The 24981-nt window shown below is 33.1% G+C and overlaps 2 protein-coding genes across 2 annotated transcripts; both read right to left on the reverse strand.

Annotated features, from left to right (window-relative positions):
* Positions 1–710: 710 nt before the first annotated feature.
* LOC139528814 (probable ATP-dependent RNA helicase ddx42) lies at positions 711–6137 on the reverse strand. The gene is made up of 2 exons (XM_071325020.1): positions 5842–6137; positions 711–1941 (listed from the first exon to the last, which is right to left on the reverse strand). The coding sequence occupies exon 2, from the start codon at positions 1861–1863 to the stop codon at positions 961–963; it is 903 nt and encodes a 300-aa protein (XP_071181121.1). The 5' UTR covers positions 1864–1941; positions 5842–6137; the 3' UTR covers positions 711–960.
* A 16010-nt stretch (positions 6138–22147) lies between these two features.
* On the reverse strand, positions 22148–24013 carry LOC139526740 (putative leucine-rich repeat-containing protein DDB_G0290503). The gene has a single exon (XM_071321905.1). It carries the CDS (start codon positions 24011–24013, stop codon positions 22148–22150), a length of 1866 nt encoding a protein of 621 aa, XP_071178006.1.
* Positions 24014–24981: the final 968 nt, after the last annotated feature.

Consider the following 24981-nt stretch of genomic DNA (forward strand, 5'->3'; position numbering starts at 1 on the left):
TGCCAATTACAACAAAATGTGTATAGCATAATTGTGCTTGATATTCATATCATGAAGACATAATCTTTCAATCGGTTTAATTGAGGTATGGAGGTGGCATGTCAGTAACTGCTAGTAGTCTTTTGTTATTGATGTATTATTGTCATTTTGTTTATTTCTTTTGTTGCCTATTTTGACATCGGACTCAGTTTTCTCTTAAACTAAGTTTTAATGCGCGTACTGTTGTGCATTTGTTTTCTTACATTGGCTAGAGGTATAGGGGGAGGGTGTAGATCTCAAAAAACATATTTAACCCCGACTCATGTGTGTGCCTGTCACAAGTCAGAAGCCTGTGGTCTTTGTTAGTCTTATATGATTTTAAATTTTTGTTTCTTGTGTATAATTCGGAATTTAGTACATGACGTCCATTATCACTTAGTATACATATTTGTTTAGGAGCCAGCTGAAGGACTCCTCCAGATGCGGGAGTTTTTCGCTGCATTGAAGACCCTTTGGTGGGTTTCGGCTGTTGTCTTCTCTATTGTCGGATTGTTCTCTTTTTTACACATTCCCCATTTCAAGTTTATGCATTGCTTTTGATATTTTGAATGTATTTTGATATGCATTTTCATATATTTTAATTTGTATGAATAAACAATATAAAGTATATCTTGATAATTATATGCTTTCAGATTATTAAACGTTGCACGATGTTTAATGATGATGAAGAATTTGAAATGCCGATTTTTATTTTCACCAACCATGCATTTCAAGTTTGGCTAGTCTAAAGATATCAAATATAAAAATAAAGAAGTAACAAAAATCGAAATGCAAAACAGATAGAATTATATAAAAAATAACACCACCGTAAAAACACAGGAATTATGAATGTTTTACATTTTAGGTTCATCCCACCTTTTAAACTTGTCATTCAGTACATGTCTCTAGTCTCTATTGAAGTAAACAAGTTTTTGAAAATTGTTATAAAATTGTACAACAACCTTTATTGATGTCACGTTCAGCTTTGAAAGATTGTTTGTTATTTGAATCATGTCGAGGTTGTTGTCTACTAGACGACCTTGAAGGAACACGATCTGTAGACCTATCTTGGTAACTAGATCCACCACGTTCATATGACTGATACGGGCTATTGGTTTCCATCGTCGGTGTATTGGTAGAATTACTGTAATATTGTCTGTTATCGACATTCGACGAGTCATTTCTATAGGTACTCCGATTTATAATCGTCGGACTCGAAACCCTATTTGTGTTAGCGTGAGAAGGACTTGGAACTGTGGGTAGACTCGGTGGCTGATATGTTTTTCTTTGTTCACTTCGACCCGAGTAGACACTTGACATGCTAGATCTGTTACTTAAAGACATGTTTTGGTGGTAATGATTCGTAGTTGGGTTACTGACAGGATAAGACGGACTTGTATTTCTTTGAGAATACACAGCGTTACTTGTATTCAAATTGTAACTTGTTGAAATTGATCGTTGACAGCTTGAATTTGGTCGTTTTGGTTTCCACGATCTCCATAAACTGCCACCAGGTGTTCTACCTCTGATACGAATAGACTCTCCACCGTTTTCCGTTGTAAATTTGTTTTCATTTAGGTAGTACGTTTCATTTACGTCAATAGTTTCTAGGAAGCCAAGCTCCTCTGCCTTTCGAAACACCCATAATCGTCGGTTGTCTGATGTATACCATTTCCCATACTTTTTCACCACAGAAATAGTAGGTATGCTATTCACATTACAATGGCCACGTAATAATTGGTCTAATGTTTCACCTATATATGTATTTCCATGGCTTGTGTAATCCCCAAATCTGTTCATAATGGAATCTTGTGAGTAAAATATTTCTGATGGTCTCAGCTCCATATTGTGGTTTTATTCTACAGTATTTTTACTCAGATTGTACTCTTTATATCCGTTCAACAAGTTGTATATTCAAACATTCTGTAAAAAGAAAATTGGTTATTTTTAGATGATCAAGAATTCAGTGTTAACATTTTAAAAGTAATAAATTGCTTCGCTGAGCGTAGCCTGATACAACCGCAGATGTTAAACCATAAACAGTTGGGACAAATTTGGACACAATATTCAAGCTTGATACTCTTTGAATTTTTGACAAAGTATAGGTTTCTGACACAAAATAAATGTCAAACTGTGCAATTAAAAATTCTTCTTGAAAATTTTCAAAATTTGAAACTTGAAAATTTTTGATTAAAAAAAATTGGAACACCTTAAAGAAATAGAACCTCCAAACTTATGATATTCATCAACTTACACACAAGTTATTGTCCAGAAACTACAAAAAATGTTTTTGGCCCCTTTTTTGTCCTTAATTCCTAAACTTGGCACTATAACCCCCAAAATGAATCCAAACTATCTACTTGTGGTATTTAGTATTGTGGTACAATTTCAGAGCAATTGAAATACGTATACACAAGTTATTCACCTGAAAGTAGAAAAATGCTTGTTGTGGCCCCTTTTGGGTCCTTAATTCCTAAACGGTTGGGACCATCATCTCCAAAATCAATCTTAACCTTCCTTTTGAGGTATTGAACCTTCTTCTTAAATTTCATAGAGAGATCCATTGACTTAAACTAAAGTTATTGTCAGGAAACCAAATGTGTCTTCGGACGACGCAGACGACGACGACATCATACCATTATACGATCCCAAAAAAACATTTTGCGGTAGTATAAAAATGATTATGTTGTTCTATCAAAGACAATTGTTTTCTATGTTTTCAGAAGTAAACTATTTCAATTTTGGTAAAATGTTTTCTGCAAACTAACAAAACATGAATATTTTTTTCTCACAGGAGTGTAGAATAACAATTTAGTTTAATATATGGTTATACCCGTTTGTATTTTTAACTACAGGTTTTATATTTTTTAAGGTTTGTTCTCTGTTAGCAAATTTACCAAAAGAAATAATGATATAGGTCCTAAAATTCTAATAAATAGTGGAAATTTGAAACCACCATGGTTCTGAGACACTGTAAGCACAAGCCATGATCACCATTTACCATTCGGGTACTACGCTAAACTCTGACGTCGTTGCGTTACACCATCAGTGACTACCTTTGACTAGTGAAATTTATATCCCTAATGACTAATGTATTTGTTGTATTAGAGAACGTGTTCTATTTCTATTCATGCTAGCCATTTTAGGATCTACAAACAATTTATATCAACCGTTTCTGAAGCGAAAATCCTTCAAATAAAACAGCAAGACGAATGGACGAAGTTTTAGACAGTAGGAAAAAAAACACTATCATAAGATATTACCCCTCTCCTCCATGTTAAAGGGTATAAAATAAGTATACAAATAATATTGCTTGACGAGGAGTATCCCTGTATGAACGCCTTCACCATTCTAGCCTATATAATATACAACAAGAATGTGTCCCTGGTACACGTATAACCGAACCGCACTACCATTTTCTATGTTCAATGGACCGTGAGAATGGGAGAAAATCTCTTATTTGGCATTAAAATTAGAAAGATCCTATCTTAAGGAACATGTGTACTAAGTTTCAAGTTGATTGGACTTGATTGTTGATTGAACGAACGAACTGACGGATGGACGGACGAACAGACGAACGGTACGACGAACACACGGACAAACTAACGGACGGACGGACGGACGAACGAACGGACTAACGAACGGACGGACGAATGAACGAATGGACGGACGGACGGAACGAATTTAAAAAGTTATAAATAATGTTATTTTTAGATATTTTTAGATAACACAAAAATAGTTATAATGGCGAAAGTAAAAGTAAAAGTGAAAGTGAAAGGACAAAGTGGTCTTAGAATAATCATACAGTATCCAATACATTTTAAACACATCATCGTAACTAGGTTTCTACAAATAACAATATTTATAACTATTTAAATTCGTTTCGTACTCTACAATTTAGATCACCGACAATTCAGTAGAAAAACAAAGGATGAAAACATTGTATTTATCTTTTTTTGAAAGTCAATACACAGAGCTACGTTTATTGCTGAGCGATTACTTTTTGTTAGTGTGTCGGCGTTTAGGCGATAGCTATTCAACGGGACAGGTTATAATGAGAAGAGTATTTTAAATTAAGATATTATGTAGAAAAGAGAAATAGGGTTAGAGTCACATTGATATCTGCTTTACACTATAGCATGCTTAGAAACTGGAGGAAGGAGATGTTAGCAGAACCCACCAAGACATTTGGTTAAAGATCAATTGTCACCAATGGCTTCCATGGTTAACATTACCAATGGCCACCACTGTTAACATCACCAATGACTAACACAGTAAACATCACCCATTATTATCATTGTTAGCATTACTGATGACCACTATTTTTAAAAGCAGCAATGACTGAAATGATAAACGTCATCAATAACCACCAAGGTGAACATTACCAATGATTATCATAATTAACATAACAAATGACCTACGTCATATAAATAACAAAAGTATGAAAATCACCATCTTAAAATACTCATTGTGAAGTAGACATAAACACTTTCAAGAGATGAGCACTATGTGTTTGTTACCATGTCTTGAATGAACTACGAGTAGACGTACTTTTTTTACGACTGGTGTCTTATATTGAATATAAAGTTTTACATGTGTAAATGCCCAAGTGTCATCACAAATTTAACGTCTTATCAGTACTTATTAGACCCCAGACTGAGCAGTTAAATTGTTTTAAATCACTGAAATCGTTTTGTATGAGCAGTCAACATAGGAGTACTGTATACGCGGTATAATTGAATGGATATATATACTTTTCGTACAGTAATATACAAAGGTGTTATTGTCCTATATAACCATGATAACTATCAAATAACTTAATATCATAATGAAATATGTCGTTTGAAACTGTTGGTTAACTGATTACTTTTATGTTTATTTCTATACAAATACAAATCACTATAAAAGCGAAAGTAAAATTTAAATGTAAAGGACACAGTTTATAGTATCTAATACATGCTACACACAGTCATCTACGTAATTTCCATTCTTAAAATGATCAGAATAATATCTTTGAATATTATTTTAATATTATCGCTCACTATTACATTTATTCTATACTCTGAATATACTTTGACCTGTATCAAAATAGTTTTGACCAAATTAATTAAGGCATTTCAATTCTGGTGGAAAAAAAGCATTATTTACAGTTAAGTCTTAACACCAGTTTCCCCTCCGCGCCATACTCACAAGAAGTAAGCGATAAGAAATAAACGCAGCACTCACTTATCTTTTAAAAGGAACAAATTAAGTCCTTCTCCTTCAAATTATAGCTAGCGATGTAGCCTATTTTTTTTTTTGATAAATTGCCAATGAGAAAACTCTCCATAAGGGACCAAAGGACACAGAAATCAGTAATAATAGGTTACCTTACGGCCTTCAACAACGAGTAAAACCCATACTGTAAAGTCAGGTATAAAGCCTTGAAAGCAAAAAAATAATGTAAAACAATTCAACAGAAAAATAATGCTTTCATACATGTACCACTCAAGTTTGATTAAATGTATCAGAAGGCCAATACCATGATTACAACGAGCTTTTTAGTGTATTGATCAGATACTAGTAATATCATTGATATAACTACAAATTTAAAAGTTAAAGTTGAATATCACCATATCAAGGTCAATTTTGAAAGAAGACCACGGTTTCGTAATTATGCATAAGGTATTGTTTTCGATATTTTAGCAATGGTGTATATATACGATGGCCTTTATCGTCAACTGTGAAATGTCCCTTGTTATCGTTTTTTTTTTCAAATCTCAGTTTTTGTTGCTACCGTTTGTAAAAAGTGTACCTTAATCGTAATTTTAACAATTATCTTACCGTCATTCGTCATGTGGTGTACCCCATTCCTGCATTTATACCCAATGTTTGATGTAGCTGTTCAACAGTTGTACTAGTATACTTGTCTTACTCAGTTTAACTTCTGTTTAACTTCTGTTTTCGCTTGTGTACACCAGCAAGTACCCGAACTATTTATTATCAGAAGTAACAAAAATATTGGTTTGCTGACAACCCGTCATTTTGGATAAATAATAGAGAAGGAAATGCATTTCCAGAAAATCAATTTATATATAGCCGTGGAAGCTACCTTTACACTTGTAATTGTCAATCGATTCTAAAATAATATCACTTGATGTAATGTATACTATTTTGTGAATGAACTGTAACGACTTATTTAGTATGTGCATCTTTTAATGGAGTATTTAATCAGTTAAATGCTATGATATTTAGATGCTTTGAGTTATCTGAACTATTTATGTCTAGGTGGTCATGGTAATAATGGGTATATTTACGTTTATCAAAGAATGTAAATACAAATTGTATGAATGTAAATAGAGAGATATGAAAGTGAAAGTACAGGTAAGTCGTTGATAGGGAAGTTATTATGATACCATTCTAATGTTATTAACAAATGGTTTGAATGACTTTTAAAAAACTTGTTTTAATGGGTCATTTTTCAGAAAGCGTTTCAATACACTACGTATAAATTTAGAGACGTCAGGACAATGCTCAAATTAATCATATTTATTTAATCAGTATTCCTGCATTATTGCAGTGTGTTAATTATAATAAAACTGCATTACATGAAGAATCGTTTCAAAGGACGAACAAGAACATGTTAAGTTCCTTGTAATGAGTTATACATCTATGACTGATTTATATAAACTGAGAGGAGCAGTATCTAAAATTCTGTGTTGCCCCAAAAAATATGTAATTATAAGAGGAATAGAAAAATGTAACAGTTTGTGGATTACATTTATGATACCAGACTGGTGTGCCGCATTTTTGCGCCTGTCCCAAGTCAGGAGCCTCTGGCCTTTGTTAGTCTTGTATTATTTTAATTTTAGTTTCTTGTGTACAATTGGGAAATTAGTATGGCGTTCATTATCACTGAACTAGTACATATTTGTTTAGGGGCCAGCAGAAGGACGCCTCCGGGTGCGGGAATTTCTTGCTACATTGAAGACCTGTTGGTGACCTTCTGCTGTTGTTTTTTTCTATGGTCGGGTTGTTGTTTCTTTGGCACATTCCCCATTTCCATTCTCAATTTTATTCTGATGTGTCTCTCAATCAAATCATGGACAGTTTTAGATGAGCTGACAGTCAACAGAATATTCATTAAAAGTGTTAAGAAAGAAATAGTTTGCCCATTCAATATACCAGGTAGTATATCATACAATATAAAAACCACTTTCAACCTGATAAAAGGTGTTAATATTTTACATGTTTACAATATAACTGTATACTGGTGACATTTTTTTCTAATAAAAATTAATTTAAAACAAAGAGGCAGAAGATACAAAACAACACCAATACATTACACAGAAAACTAAAGTTTAATAATCATGAACATCACGACAACCCGAGGGTAAAGTCAAGTGTTATTTTTAGGTTAGCAGCTTAAGCTGCGCATTTGTAACAAATCGATTTAAAATTTAGAAGATGTTTAATGATTTCCAATGAGATAACTCTGCACAAGAGACCACATGACATAGAAGTTAACAACTATAGGTCACCGTACGGCCTTTGCAAATAAACTCATCATTGATACCGGGACTAAATTTAGTATATACGCCAGACGCGCGTTTCGTCTACAAAAAACTCATCAGTGACGCTCGAATCCAAAAGTAACTACTGTACTTTTAGAAGTCATATTCAGTAATGTTACAATCGAGTAAAAAGGGACAATCAAAAGTCATAGGTCGACGATGAAAGACAATAACATTGCAATAATCAAAGAAAACCAAAAGTTTACCAACAGTCTATAAAACACTACATAGAAAACTAAGTTTTAGCAATACGAACCTCATATTAATCCGCAGACACTGATTCATGAATGACAGTGTAAAATTTGATTTACAAATTTTACTAAACCATGTAAGAATATAAACTTTCTTGTGTACAATTTGGAAATTAGTATGGCGTTCATTATCACTGGACTAGTATATTAGGGGCCAGCTGAAGGACGCCTCCGGGTGCGTGAATTTCTCGCTACATTGAAGACCTGTTGGTGACCTTCTGCTCTTGTTTTTTTATTTGGTCGGGTTGTTGTCTCTTTGACACATTCCCCATTTCCATTCTCTATTTTATTCATCCAACGTTCTTAAGCAATGCTTGTTAAATCGTTTAAATTGTGATGCATCTGTAACAATTCATTACAAATGTGAATGCTATCTACTATTTTTACAAAAGTTTTCCAATAGTGAAGAACCTCATAGGGGTCTCAGTAAACTCTAAAAAAAAAAAAAAAAAAAAAGACATTTGCATAAATTAACAAAGAGTTTTAACTAATGATAGAAAAACATCAGCAACAGAAAATCTGGTGAACGTAATGTCAAAAAAATTAGATAAAACAAAATTAAATCAAAGACATAATAAAAGCCAAAAGGACTTATTCATCATTTGATAATAACTAGTAATACCTTTTAATATAGAAATAGAAATGTGAATGACTCAATTTGTTATCACTCAATCGACACTACATAGTGTTCACGGTAACCATCTCAAATTGGTTTACCGATATGATGCGTTTTACGGTATTCTACCTAAAAAAAAACAAAAAACTCGCCTGCTCTGCAATATAACGAGTGTGTCTTATACCTGATTGTGATTTTTTTTTCTGAGCATAGATTTTATTTTCAAGTTCTTGCGATTCCTTCAGTTTTTGTTTGATTCTTGATTTATATAGCCATAGTCGATTTATAAGACTTGTACATTGGTAAAATACTGCTGCCTTTATTCAAGTTCATAAAACAACACACAATTCCAATGTTTTATGCGTTTTCAACTATAAGTGCTATTTCATTGTTATACACACCATTCTATAATTGTCATTGCACATGATTCATTTTTTCTATCTATTGTGTTGATAGTATTTGTTCCATGAATGTATCGTCTGTTAAAGAAAATGTAGCAGAAACTGAACACGAAGAAGATACTGACATGACTCTTGATGTAGACATTGATCTTAACAGTGCAACCATGAGTGTGTCTGATCTGAATACCCAAAATATAAACAAAAGAGAAGAAAGTATTTATTCACATGGAAAGCTGTAATGATATGTATATAAAAATATTTTCTTATGAAGTGTATATTCTCAGTTCGTAGTATAATGAAGACAAATTTAAGTAATGCGAAAGAATAACATTCTGAAACAATCAGATATATAGAACCAAACTGCTAAGGTTTTAACCATTTTAATGGATTTACATTCTCAGAGATCTCATAGTAGAAACTTTGGAAACTTTCATATTACATCTCCTTATTCAATTAACTCATTAATTTGTCCATTTTCTACTTGGTAGTATAGTTGTCAAACCATCTTGTGTGAATATGTTCCTTGACCACTCCTTCTAAAACAAGATTTGTTTTTCAGACACGTTTTTTGCAGGATCAGTGACTTTTAAGTCAAAGATTCTAACATATAAAAATGAATAAAGGAGACATCGATAATATGCCTGAATCACCTCCAGCTGTAAGGTGTGTTGTTCAAATTAGAATTCATGTCTTCACGACTGTATGAAATAAATTCAATATCTGCCCTAAAAGAAACTCGAACTTTTAATAGCGCCCGTTTCTAGAATAATAGCCACAATTAAGTCTAATGTATCTTAGTCGTAATCCCGATCTCTGGTCCTCGAAATTGACATCACCAAATTATACCTTAAGATCAGTAACACAACGGATGGTATATATGGTGCAGAATGTACTTTTACTTTGGGGCACCTGCCATCATCCGTAGTTTCGGAGCTCGGTATTTGGAAATACTTTTTTTAAAACTAATTGATACTGATAGTATACCAAACAGTGTTAATAAAATAAGCGAACATTTAGCACCTGAATGTCTAATGTAATTTTGAAATTATTGCTTCGCATCACGGTGCGGAGCTATTAGTTTCGGTCGAAATACACGCCATCTTGAATAAATTACTTATCACGTATAGATTCTGATTGGATTCGGCTGATAAGACACGATAAGACATCAAATGCCGGAAAATTAACTATGTGTATTTCAGTTCCGATCAACTGTCATTAATTCATGTTCGTTTTATTATGCATTCATTTCACAAATAAATTCAATATTGAAATATCAATTACTTATGCGTGTTTATTTGCTTTGTTACTCTGCAATTTGCACGATTTGCTTTGCTTAACAATGTTCCTATACAATGTTTACAAAAATGCATTATCTGTAGCTTATAACTTCTGAAAATCTAGGCACACCTCCAGCAAGGCACCCCACAAGAGTCGTGTCTATTTATAATTGTTTTAATTTTCAAAAAGATTTTTTTTTAAAGCATGGGTGGATAACGCACACTCTAAGAGTACATCCATTTTATATCAATCAATATATAAAATATCACATTACCAATACCAATTAACAACCACATGCACACATATTACCTTAAATTAGGGTAGAGCGAAGCACTCCATAGCTTTTTAGAAAGCGCAAACTTGATATGTCTATGTTATGCTTGTAATACTAAACGTCTTTTCATATAGAAGATAAACATGAACAATTGAAAGGTCTTTCCTTTTTTCTTTTATTAATTGCCTTCTTAGTTGGAAAATATATGGTTTCTAAGGACTTTTATGTTCATAAAAAGTGGTTGCTAAGGACAAAAATCATTCCTAAGGATAAAAATATTACTACCAGTATTAAAAATGTCATGTGTACTATTCATAGTATTTAAAGTTTTAAAAAATAAGTGATTGCTAAGGACCTTTATGTCGTTGCTAGGGACAAAAATGTCATTTCCAGTATTTAAAATTTCATATTTATATTATTCATAGCCTTCTAAGTTTAAAAATATATGGTTGCTTAGGTGTTTTATGTCGTTGCTAGGGACTTGACCTCTGACCTTGACCTAACTTTGAAGATTTTAATATGCTGAACATTTGAGCATTTCAAAGTTTCTTTCTATCTCTAACCACTTTTGAGTTATAAGCAAACAATCATCGTTTCGAACCCCAAGAACAGTGCTCTAGTTCCATAACAGTTGGTCCAATAATTCTGAACCCACATAACAAATGTAAATCTCGACAAGACACATTTTCTCCGTTACATTTTATAAGCCATCTTGTACGGTTATTGAGTAAATCTGATAACAAGCTAAGGTCAAAATCTAGGTCATGACCTTGACCTTTGACCTTAGGTCAATTTCCATGGTCACGTGAATTGATGAGCATTGGTGATGATCCTAGGTGGCTACAACTTACGGTTTTAGTGGCCAACCGACATTGGTTAATTTTTCAAGGTGCATAACCCTACCAATAAGTCGTTGAACCTTTTCGATCCAAATGTAAAGAAGAACCAGGGTCTGTTCCTGAACAAATTCCAGCCTTTGGTTTTTTTTCTAACTATCATGGTTATGGAGTTAGAATGATAACAGGTTTTCGGTGTTAGGGGAGATAACCGCTATAAAGAAAATGTTACGGAGGCATGCCCTCACCACAAGATAGCTTTTGGTCAACCGATACTAGATACCTAAAATCATTTCAACATGTCGCGTACTTTTTTTGGGAAATTTCGTTAAAGTTTGGAGGAAATAATAATAATAATAATCATTAAAAGTACAGTAAGGTCTTTTCTCATAGAAAAAGGAAAGACCTTAATTATTTGAAGAAATAAGGAAGTTTTGGTAGAGAAGATCAAACAGCAACAGCAACAGGTAACTCCAGATAAGTATAAATATATTTTCGCTATTGATTTCAATAGTTCCTGATGAGTTGTTCGTTTCATACTTAAGTCCTCTTAAAGTTGATTTGTTTTTCTCGGTTTTAGTTTGTAACTTTGATTTGTTTTTGCTTAGTCGATTTAATACTATTTAACAGCGTTATACTACTGTTGCCTTTATTTACATAATTAACGTCAATGTTTATCATTATCATCACTACAGAGTTGTTAAAGTCTGAAATGGGCAGTAGGTTTGGTACCATTAAAACGTTTAAACCCACTGCATTTGTTTGCACCTGTCATAAGTCAGGAATCTGATGTTCAGTAGTTTTCGTTTGTTGATGTGGTTCATAAGTTTCTCGTTTCTCGTTTTTTATATATATAAGACCGTTGGTTTTCCCGTTTGAATGGTTTTACACTAGTAATTGTTGGGGCACTTTGTAGCTTACTGTGCGGTGTGAGCCAAGGCTCCGTGTTGAAGACCGTACTTTGACCTATCATGGTTTACTTTTATAAATTTTGTCTCATTGGCACCCATACCACATCTTCTAATATTTAAGACTGTTTCATCCTTTGAAGTATTGTTAGGATAAAGGTCGAGTTCAAGTTCAGACTGTTCCCTATTGTTCAGACAACAGTCGAAAAATATTGAGTAAAATGCAGACAAATTAAGTCAAGTACAAATCAGAACAGTAGAGTACAAAAAGTGCCTTATTCAGACTAACTGGTTTGTAATGTATGTTCTCATACCTTTCGTACATTGTAATTAGTTCATCCCATAGCTACAACAGATAAGCTGGAATTTGAACAATGGAGCCAAACTTTCCGTGGTCCAACAACTAGCCTGGACACAACTAGTGAATCAAAAACATCTGTACAGAACAACATGCATGACGCATCAGAAGTACAACGCTCCGGTAAATATTAGAAACAAGAAAACCTAAAAAACCATTATTTTATGTTTTGTGTTTACTGTAATTTAGTTGGAATTTTGACAGTTTTTATTCTAGTGTCACTGATGAGTCTTTTGAAGACGAAACACGCGTCTGGCGTGCAAAACTATAAGCGTGGTATCTTTAATGAGGTTTTTTACACAGCATGCAAACTAGTTCTAACTAAATTTCTTAAATTTTATTTTTTGACTTGTTGAACATAAACTCCTGTGAAGAAATAATAAAGAATTTACAATATATCAGCATTGGTAAAATGTTACAAATAAACTCATCATAGATACCAGGACTAAATTTAATATATACGCCAGACGCGCGTTTCGTCTACAAAAGACTCATCAGTGACGCTCGAAATGTGTTTTTTTTTTAAGTGAAGCAAATATAACACTCGGTATGAATACATGTATGTCTAGGAAAAATATACAGAGCTACATCCAGAAAAAAGACATTTGCCTTGATCAATTCTTTAAAAGGAAAAAAAACAGACAATATATACAGGTCATGAAGAATATGAGTGAAATTTGTTCGGATATGCGTTAATGAAACGATAACCAAAAGACACAAACAAACATAAACATCTTGAGCTCAACATATTTACGTATTCAACAATATACAGTATGTATTACACAGTATGTATAAGCTTGATAAGACGATCAGAGTTTTAACGTTTCCTTTACTTCTGATCTGCAGTACGTAATTGAAGAAACTGCTAATCTTTTCAGAGCACTTGAGATCATTCCCAGTTTTATAGTGAGGTTCCTGTAGCTCAATATTCAGTGTCATGCGTAGATTGTATTGGACAGTCGTTTGTCTCTTCGGTTTGACTGTTTGGTTTTGTTTGTAAGTATTTTTTTTTCTTCTGCCATGGTTATGTCTGTCTTTTTATGATATTTTGTATTATCCTCTTAGAATTATCGCCTCTTTTTTATCGTTTTGTCATGTCAGTGTTTTTAAGCCAGTACTTGATAAAAGGGCATGTATTTAGATTATTTCTTTCGTTATGTATAATACTATTTTGATTGTTACAAAATGCCAATATTTCCTACAGCGTAAACTAAAACAGAGAGCGATTTTGCGAAAGCGACTATTTAAGACAAAGATAATAAAAAAGATATCAACAATATGACTGATATGAACAGTAAAAAGAAAGCTAAAAGAGAATGAGTTAATTAAACACCTGATAAGTTAAAAAATGTGAACATATTACTATATCTCAAATAATATTTTACAACACTGATATAATGGATAAGAATTACCTATATAAAACAATAAGAATATGTTTATTAACTTTTTAATGGAGAACTGAGAAAATTTGTATTTGAATATTATAAGAAAAAAGTAAAATAATAAAAATACTGAACTCCAAGGAAAATTCAAATCGGAAAGTCCCTTATAAATGGAAAATTCAAAAGCTTAAACACACCAAACGATTGGAAAACTACTGTCATATTCCTGACTTGGTACAGGCATTTCCGTATGCAGAAAATGGTGCATTAAACCTGGTTTTATAGCTAGCTAAACCTCTCACTTGTATGTCAGAGTACCATTTTTCCGTATTGATATATAGAACATGAAATGTTATCTTTTTTATATATATATTATACCATTACAGTTCACACATGAACATATAGATAAACTCGTCATAGATACCAGGACTAAATTATAACGACCTGAAAAATTTAAACGAATCAACGCATCTCCTTATATTTATATTCGTTTTGTTTGTTAAAAATTCTAGTATGAAATTACGATTACAGAAAGATATAACGGTCTTAACAAGGACAACGAGCACTTTTACCTTTGAATTTACTTAAGAGTAAGTTCATCCAGATAAATGGTTTTGACATCTCAGAACAACAACAAAAAATTAGAAAATATCTGCAACTTTGTATATAGACATATGTCAAGTGGTGCTTCGTTGGGTCTAAATGCAGCTTCGCGATTATATTAGGGAATCTATACCGTAAAGGAACACGTGTTCAACAATGGGCACAACTATTCCGTATCGCAATACCAACTTTTCGACGTAATGCTAGAACTCTAGTGTTTTAAATCATATCTTTTCATATCCCATTTCATTATTCAAAATAGGCTATTTATTACTTACTTATTTTGCATATTTTGGCATTTGGGTCCTCCGTAACCCCTCCAATCGGCATTGTGACACATATCTACAAATAACTTTTTTTCCTTGATCAATAAGCTTTTATATAGTGTATATGGTATCTCTGTTATTAGTGAATGAAGGGTTGCAGCAGTACATTGCCGTATTCAAAATTAAATAGGCTAATTCTTAAATTTTACGCATATTTTAGCATTAAGGTCCCCCGTGACTCGTCATATCGGTATTGTGGCAAATATTAAAATTGAGAATGGAAATGGTGAATATGTCAAAGAGACAACAACCTGACCAAAGAGCAGATAACAGCCGAAGGCTACCAATGGGTCTTCAACACAGCGAGACAATCCCACACACGGAGGTGGTCCTCAGCTGACCCCTGAATAAAGTTATGTACTAGTTCAGTGAAAATGGACATCACACTAACGAAGAGTCGCAGCAGTCCATTTCATTGTTAAATATTGGCTGTTTCTTAATTTTCACGCATATTTTGGCATTTAGGACCTCCGTAAGACCTATAATCGGCATTCTGGCACATATTCACTATATGCCCTTTGTTTATCTACCAATAACTATTCGAATGGCGTCAAAGGTATCTCTGTAATCATGGGAACGGTTGTAGAGGTATTTGCAAAAATGCCAAAAAAATCCAATCTATAGTTTTTTTTAAATGTTCAATCTGATGTACAGTAGTTGTCGTTTGTTGATGTAATTTATAAGTGTTTTTCGTTTCTCGTTTCTTATATAGATTAGACCGTTGGTTTTCCCGTTTGAATAGTTTTACACTAGTAATTTTGAGGCCCTTTATAGCTTTTTGTTCGGCGTGAGCCAAGGCTCCGTGTTGAAGGCCGTACATTGACCTATAATGGTTAAACTTTTATAAATTGTTATTTGGATGGAGAGTTGTCTCATTGGCACTCACAACACATCTTCCTATATCTATATACATATTTTGAAAATCAGGTTCTCCATAAAATTTTAGAAAAAAAAGGAGTTTCCGTTAAAAGTAGTTAAGGAAAACCACTTGTTTATCTTCCGAAACTAAATAAATACATTGTAAGTAAAGATTACAAAAATATCAAAGAGTGTTTGAAAATCATTTTTTAATAAATTTTAAAATATGTAAATATGCATCATGAATTGCAAATTCAGAATACGAGATGGTATAAATATTTAAATAATAAATGATCTATTTCTTCATTCACTTTTCACATTGAATACCGATTATAAACTTTTTGAAAGGAGTAGGTCCGGTAAGGACCAATTTTGGCCTCAAATTTCAGGTTCATCCGAAGAAAGATTTTGATCTATTTTTAAACATTTTTAAAAGTGTCTATTTCATTTGAATCAATTAGTTTATGGGAAATATTATAACTGATTTGGTCATTAAAAACGATCCGATTCAAGCTCAAATATGAAAAATCTACCAAATATGTCGAAAAATGTCACTTTTCAGATTGTTTTTGTCAAAAATGAAAGTGGCCGCATCCGTGTCCATCCAAAACCTTTATATATGTTATGTATTATCATAAAATACAAGTCATATTTCAATATTAAGTATCGGATATAGATCGTATACTATGTACACTAGAAGAGTCTGAAGCTAATCAGTGTGATATTGACAAAACATATGAAAGCTTTATTAATAGTATCAAGTCGGAAATGTCGGAAAAAATCCCAAATAAGATCATTAAAATTAGCAACGGTTCCAGTAATAAGCATCGGAGAATCAAGAAACCTTGGTGGAGTACAGAATTAACAGACCTTTGGAACGAGGTGTGCAAATCGGAAACTATGTATCTTAAAACCAAAAGTTGTCATTCTAAAAAACAGTTGCGCCATTTATTATGTCAAAACAGGAAATTATTTGACAAAAATGTACAACAGGCAAAGCGTCGTTATTGGTATAAAATGCAGGATGATTTGACCAGTTCATGTGATAATCCGAAAGAATTTTGGCGTAAAATTGGAAAGATAGGCATTGGTGCAGAAAGGCAACGTAACATACCGATGGAAATAAATTTAGAAGATGGTTCGGTATCAACAGATCCAATTTTAGTTTTGAATAAATGGAAAAATGATTTTTCTTCAATGTTAAATGTAGAAAATTGTATACAGCCTTCTGAAAATGTCGATTCTAAAGATCAAGATAAATGTGATTATTAATTGGATTGCGAAATTACAAGTGAGGAAATATTTAATGTAATAAGAAAGGCTAAAAATGGGAAGGCGCCCGGTCTTGATGAGCTACCAGTAGAAGTGTTGAAAAACCAAACTGCTTTATCATTTTTAGTTCGTTTGTTTAATGTTACAATACGGGAAAGGTTCCTGTTCTATGGGCCAAAGGTGTAATTGTACCAGTACCGAAATGTTCGTCGTCTGACCCCAGAGATCCTCTTTCATATCGTAGAATAACTTTAGCTCCAGCTACTTACAAGTTGTACTGTGGTGTTCTTGACTGTCGTTTGCGGGAAAAGTTTGATGCATCGGATATTATCCATGATGAGCAGAATGGTTTCCGAAAAGATCGTAACACCATTGATCACCTTTTGTCTATAACTAGTATAATAGAGTCTAGAAAACTACGTAAACAGTCTACATATGCTGCTTTTATTGACTTTAAAAAGGCATACGATACTATAAATAGAGCATTGTTATTTAGTAAATTAGAGTTACTTGGTGTTAGTTCTAAAATGATAAAGGCATTAAGATCTTTGTATAATAATGTTCAGTCTTGTATTAAGTTGAATGGTATTTTATATGACTGGTTCCCTGTTAATACTGGTTTGAAACAAGGGTGTATAATTTCACCATTATTGTTTAATTTTTTCATTAATGATTTAATTGATGAAGTCAAAAAGTTAAATGTTGGTATTAGCATAGGTGAAGAAAAAGTGTGTATAATGTTATATGCAGACGATGTAGTTTTCTTAACAGAAGTGAAAGTGAATTACAAATCATTTTGAATACTTTAGAATATTGGTGTGATAAAAACATGATAAAGGTTAATTTAGAAAAATCAAAAGTTATGCATTTTAGAACACCTTCTGTGCCATGTACTAATTTTCCTTTTGTTTTTAATGGAAAATGTGTTGATAAAGTATCAAATTATACATATTTAGGTTTATTATTAACCGAACATTTGAGTTATGAGGATATGGCAAAAACAGTTGCCAAATCTGCCAGTAGGGCATTAGGGTTACTAATAGCAAAATGTAAAGCTCATGGTGGTTTTCAATATGATGTATTTACAAAATTGTTCAATTCAATTGTATGGTCAGTGATTGACTATGGTGCCTCTATTTGGGGTTCTAAAGAATTTTCATGTATAAACGCTGTTAAACATAAGGCTATGAGATTTTTTATGGGAGTAGGTAGATATACCCCTAACTTAGCACTTTATGGAGATATGGGATGGAAACCATGTATTGTTAAACAATGGTCTTCCATATTTAGGACATGGTCACGATTTAATAAAATGTCTAATTGTAGACTTAATAAGAAAATTTTTCTTTGGAGTAATAATATCAGTTTTAATAAAGTAAAAAATTGGAACTGTAGAGTGAATACAAAGTTTAAAGAACTTGATCTTAATCAGTATTGTAATATTGAATGTATTTTGAGCAAGTCTGTTATTAAAGATATTGAAAACAAACTATTTATTATGTACCAAAATAATTGGCATTTAAATTTACTAGCTAATGAAAGCAGTAAATTGCGTACTTACAGGCTATTTAAATCAAATTATTGTACAGAAAAATATTTAAGTATTATATATAACTTTATTTCCTCTATTATAGAGATTTGGTGTACATGAAATATATAAATCAGAAAATTACAAAAAACAAAGAATTAAAGTCACCGTTTAAAGTTAATATGAGAAAAAAAATTAGCACTGTCTATAATATCGGTAACGGACACATCTTCTATCGATTGTAGAAATCTCTGCAGATTGTTTCAACATGACGAACACAAGTCTTAGAGAAAAAAGTTAATTCATCATTTTCTAATTCATATGACGTATTGCAAGAGAGAATTGTTGTTGTGAATTCATGTGCCGAAAGACTGTCCATATAAACACTGAACTGAATGGGATTAATGTTAATAATGTCTTCCCATAGATCATCTCTTTTGTCTTGAATAAAATCACAGGATACCAGTAAGTGTTCAACGATATTCAAGAAGAACTTTCCACATTTGTCGCAAAGTAAATGTTCATCTTCGTAGCGTACTATAGAACATAAGTCAATCACATACTTGGCGGAGACACGAAGTTCGGGAAACTGTTTCGCAATTGTCCATGCTTTATGCGGTTTGATTGCAGAATGAATATGTCTAAACATATAAAAGTCATTATCGCATGAAATTCGGTAAGACCACCATGTTTCTTCACTTGCATTTATATTCTGATTTACAATAATTGACCAAAGTTTTTTTGATGGGAAAGAACCAGTATTTGCAAAATTAACAATATAATCTGTAATGTTATATTTTTCGGCTGCTTTATAGATGTCAGGTATAAAACCAAGTTGTTTTGGAACACATTTATGTTTGAATTCCATAAGTCTGCTTATCATTATTCGTTTTGGTAACGCAGAAGACTTTAACCTACATAGTCTACCAAAAAATAAAAGTTTACATCTGTTGATAATGCTTTCAACTGAAAACCAACCTAGAAGACTTGTACACTTGTCAGAACGGGTTCGTTTTGGAAGCCCTTGAATAATTTTACACACAAATCTGTGAGATCTTTCTAACATCGTAAGTTCTGTTTGAGTCAAATTGTTCCATAACTCACAACCATATAGAGCTTTGCTGTAGCATATTTGAAGTATTATCTTGGAACACGTCAAAGGGTTTAAAATTGATGGATGAATTCCAGAATTTAGAACTGAAAGAGCAGTTGATCGCAACACTCTACAAGCATTCAACGTCTGGTCCATTGATCTAAATTTACAGTTCAGAAGAATACCGACATGTTTGGCAGACGTCACGAGTGGTATGATGTCATTATACAAAGTTAGATTGCTTGTAACATTCTTGTTCTTCTTTGAATAACGTAAGACGTTGCTTTTAGTCGGAGAAAACTTGAATGCCCACTTCTCGCTATATGTCTGACAAATGTTAATAAGTTGTTGCATTCCTTTTTCTGTTGTTGAGAGTAACGCAATGTCGTCGGCTTGAACAGAGCTGCTTACACTGATATCTAGAAGAACGCATCCCAATTTAGAGTCTTCAATGTCGCACAAAAGATCGTTTATGTATACTAAATATAACAGGGCGGATAAGACGCCACCTTGGCGAACGCCTCGTTTCAGTTCAAACCAACGAGATAGCCTACCATTGAACAGTACAGAACTACGCATGTCACTGTATATTTCATCTATGAGCAGCCATAAATCACCGGTAACTCCATATTTATGTAGTTTATATAACAATGCATCATGCCATACGGTGTCGAAAGCTTTCGTGCTATCTAACAGCACAACAATAACATCACTGTTACGTTCAATATAATGACGAATCGGTTCTTGTAAGTTAAATGAAGCATGAATACTTGATAATTCCTTTTGGTATGCCATCTGAGATTGATGTGGAAACTTTATGTGCAAGGAGTCGAATCGAGGATAAAGAGACTTTTCGAATATCTTGGCGATACAACTTGTTAACGATATACCGCGGTACGAATTGGGATCAGTTTTGTTTTTATTTCCACCTTTGAATAACGGTATAATTACACTTGTTTTCCAATCTAGAGGAGTATAACGTGTTTGTATTATTAGGTTGAATAGATTGCATAAGTGTTTTTGCAATGTTTTACCACCATATTTTATATGCTCATATGAAACGTTGTCTAAACCTGTAGATTTGTTGTTACATAAACTTTTACAAATGTTGGAAATTTCTTCAAACTCAAATGGGTTGATTGGAGCTTTGATTTCCTTCTGCGTTTGTCGTATTTTATTCACTTCATGTTTTACCAAATTTATGTTTGCTGAATTTGTTAGCTTGCTATCAAACTGAAAAATGGATTCAAAATGGTCCGCCCATGCTTCGCATATTTCACTTTCGTTTGTATGAGTTATTCCATTTAAATTTAGTTCACGACAAAAAGTTTTCTGTTTACGTCTGCTTTTTAAGACCGACCATACATATCTTTGATCATTGTCGATAGACTCTTCCATTCTGTTGGCAATGTTCATAATATGTTCGTTGTAAGCTTTATCCATTTCATTTCTGAAAGTCCGTTTTGCATGTTTGTAATCAGCAAAGAACTGATCGCTTCTATCGTGAACTTTTCCGTTCAGTATCCATAAACTGCGCTTATTTAGCATTGTTTTGTGTGATAGATCTACGACTTTCGTCCAATAAGGCTTTATATGTTTCACAAATTGCTTATGTGGGAGTGTTTCTTTGTCAGCTTTTTGAACAGCAACTATAATAGTCTTATAGTAGAGCTCGATATCTTCTTTGGTCGCTGGTAGTGACGGCATTTGAACAGACCATAAAAATTGTGAGACTGCAAATGAATAGTCATTAACTGAATTCATTTCTAACGCTTTGGTCCACGATACTTTGTCAGCCATAACACTTTCGTATAAGTTGTCACTATCAGCACGACATTGTTCGATTAGTAAAGTACACGCGATAGGCTTGTGATCAGAAACGTTAAATATGCTTTCGTCTGGGACAAACACATTGTAAATATCTCGTGTATTTTCGTTATTTGTGACTATGTGATCTATCCCTGTTTTAGGACCATCCTCATAAGATTGAAATGTACATACCGGACCTTTGGCAAAGTCCTGAACATGTAATGATATACTGTTATTGTCAATAAGGAGACTTTCAAGAAGTTGACTACGACGATCTTGAGTAAACGAATATCGGGGTCCACCAATCTTGCAATTGAAATCACCAAGAATATACACCGTCCCGTGGTTCGAATACGATTTGTATGTGTCCATTAAGTATTCAAGTTCATTAACGAATGCTTCGTTGGGTTGTGTAATTGCTGGTAAGTATATAGACAGAAAAAATATACTAGGTAAATTAGGAAGTTTAAGTTCGATACCACATATCCTATTGCTATCAATTACTAATTCTGTGACATACGGAGATAAAGTTTTAGAGACCATAATCGCAACACCTCCACGGGCGCTATAACTGTATTTTTCAGGGCAGTGTTCATCGGCGCATTTTCCAAATACTAAATAGTTTTGTTTATCGATTGAATTAAGGAAGTGGAATTGTGATTTTCTAAGCCAATGTTCAGATAAACAAATAATATCAATCTTATTATCATTTAAGAATTCTAGTAGATATGGTACTGCGGACATTATTCCGCGACAGTTCCAACATGCTATGTTTAAAGACATTTATGGATGTTCGGTCTTTGTAGATAGAAAAACTGACCATGGAAGCCATTCTTTTAGAAAAATGCCTTCAGGCCAAAAAGACGGATCCCGTATTAAGGTTTCACATTGAGCATCGATATTAAGTTGTGCAGAAGCTGTTCGTCGATTTTGTTTATCAAAATATCTTAAATGTGTTACATTAACACCTCTTGCAGCGAGATATTCACGCATAGATTCTTCACATGAATTGTGTTTGTCGATACCACCTACGTAGAATCTGGATACACGGTGTCTTGTTTTTTTAACAAATCCACGAAAATTGTCAACGGTTGTGGGATTACACATGGAAGTTGGAAAATGCACTTGTATATTTGTATTTTGTTCATTTCCAGTTATATTGTTGTTGGTGTTCTTGATTTTATTTTCTATTGAAGTAGACGGAGCTGGATTAACAATATTGCTTTGTGCATGTATGTCTTTGACTAAAACGGACAGATTCGTAACATCAGAGGATCTGACGTGTTTTGTGTGTGAGTCAACAAGAGAATTGGAATGTTCATTAATGGAATTCCTTTGAATTGGCTCTTTGGACTGACTCAAATCGGATTCGATCACATTGCAATTATCTAATGCTTCAGCCGAAGCTTTAACTTGTTCAGATTTAGATTTTAGAATGTCTGCGTACGATTTTGTAGACTTGTCAAGGACTTTGACATCTTTCTCGGTGTTTATGATACGCTTTCGCAAATCACTAATTGACTTCGCATGAGAACAACAATCAATATTTACTTTTTTGAGTTCATCGTCAAATTCTTTCAGTTTATCACTCATGATGTTTGTCTTTGTTTTCAGACTTACAACGCCTTGCGCTCTTGTATCACTTAGCTGGTTAATTCTACATGACTCAGATTTCACGCTTGAACGTAGTTCATTAACGTCTAGTTTTACTGTTTTAAAGTCGTTTTTTATTTTGTTTACATCTGTTGTTAACTGTTGAATGCTGTTTTCGTATTCATCCAGTTTGTTTCGGAAAGTTCCTGAACTTTTTTCAATTGCTAATTTATTTGATTTGCATGTCATTTCCGCTTCATGTGTAACGACACTCATGTTGTTTACTGTTTTAGCTAAGTTTTCGTTGTTTTCTCGTAAGGATGAAATTTGATTCTGAAAGTTCCGTAACCGGTCATTGTTTTTCTGGTTAGCGTTGACCAGTTGCTTGTTTTCTCGTACTAATACAGATACTGTTTTATTAAGATATTCGATTTCCTGAGTGTAGTCGCCTTTCAATGTATTAATTTCTCTTTCTATGCGCACGAGAGACTCTTTCAGACACAAGTTCTGAGAAAATTCGCTGGAATGTGTTTGGTTATTTTCATCTGCTGTAGACATTTTTCGGGCACTTTGCGTATGCGAACGAGTATTAAGTGTTAATCTTAAATCTTCCGTATATTCTCCGAGTGATGCTAAATAAAGCGCATAGCAATCGCTACCAAGTTTGTTTTCAACTGATTCACCGTTTGGTTTTCTAGGACAAAGACGCTTTTTAAGAGTTGCATTCAGATATGGAAAGTTATGTTGACATTTTGCAATTTCCAGAAGTGCGTAGCGAATGTCGTCAATTTCACAGTGAGCGTTTTGGCATTTATCAATTAATTTAGACACAAAGCTGTCTTTAGGTAAAGATAAAAGTTCTTCTTGGATAAATTTTATTATCGATTCTGTTATGCTTGTATCGTTGCTTATGTTGCTTGTGTTGGAAGGAACATCTATTGTAATGTTAGTTTGTCTTTGTGACGAAAGAAGATCATCAAAAGGATCAAATTGGCTATCTATAAAACTCGAGTGAACAAGTAAATCGCTAGGTCTAAGTTCCGTTAGATTGTTCATGATATATTATATATGTTGTGAATCGCTGAAAACAGTTCACAGTGATCTGATTTTGAAAATCAATACAGTCATGTTTATGAAGTAATAACTGTAAATGTATTTAAATTCTTTTTTTATCAATATGGTGCTGTTGAATGTATGGAATGATCTCACCAAATTCTTGATCTTTGAAGATGTATGAAAACTGTCCTATTCTAGAATAATAACAAGAGCACATTAACAGCACGTCCTTCACTAAAGGGACATAATCATATTAGCATAGGTGAAGAAAAAGTGTGTATAATGTTATATGCAGACGATGTAGTTTTCTTAACAGAAGTGAAAGTGAATTACAAATCATTTTGAATACTTTAGAATATTGGTGTGATAAAAACATGATAAAGGTTAATTTAGAAAAATCAAAAGTTATGCATTTTAGAACACCTTCTGTGCCATGTACTAATTTTCCTTTTGTTTTTAATGGAAAATGTGTTGATAAAGTATCAAATTATACATATTTAGGTTTATTATTAACCGAACATTTGAGTTATGAGGATATGGCAAAAACAGTTGCCAAATCTGCCAGTAGGGCATTAGGGTTACTAATAGCAAAATGTAAAGCTCATGGTGGTTTTCAATATGATGTATTTACAAAATTGTTCAATTCAATTGTATGGTCAGTGATTGACTATGGTGCCTCTATTTGGGGTTCTAAAGAATTTTCATGTATAAACGCTGTTAAACATAAGGCTATGAGATTTTTTATGGGAGTAGGTAGATATACCCCTAACTTAGCACTTTATGGAGATATGGGATGGAAACCATGTATTGTTAAACAATGGTCTTCCATATTTAGGACATGGTCACGATTTAATAAAATGTCTAATTGTAGACTTAATAAGAAAATTTTTCTTTGGAGTAATAATATCAGTTTTAATAAAGTAAAAAATTGGAACTGTAGAGTGAATACAAAGTTTAAAGAACTTGAT

The sequence above is a fragment of the Mytilus edulis genome, chromosome 6 (genome assembly GCF_963676685.1).
Source record: "Mytilus edulis chromosome 6, xbMytEdul2.2, whole genome shotgun sequence".
Classification (NCBI taxonomy): Eukaryota; Metazoa; Mollusca; class Bivalvia; order Mytilida; family Mytilidae; genus Mytilus; species Mytilus edulis.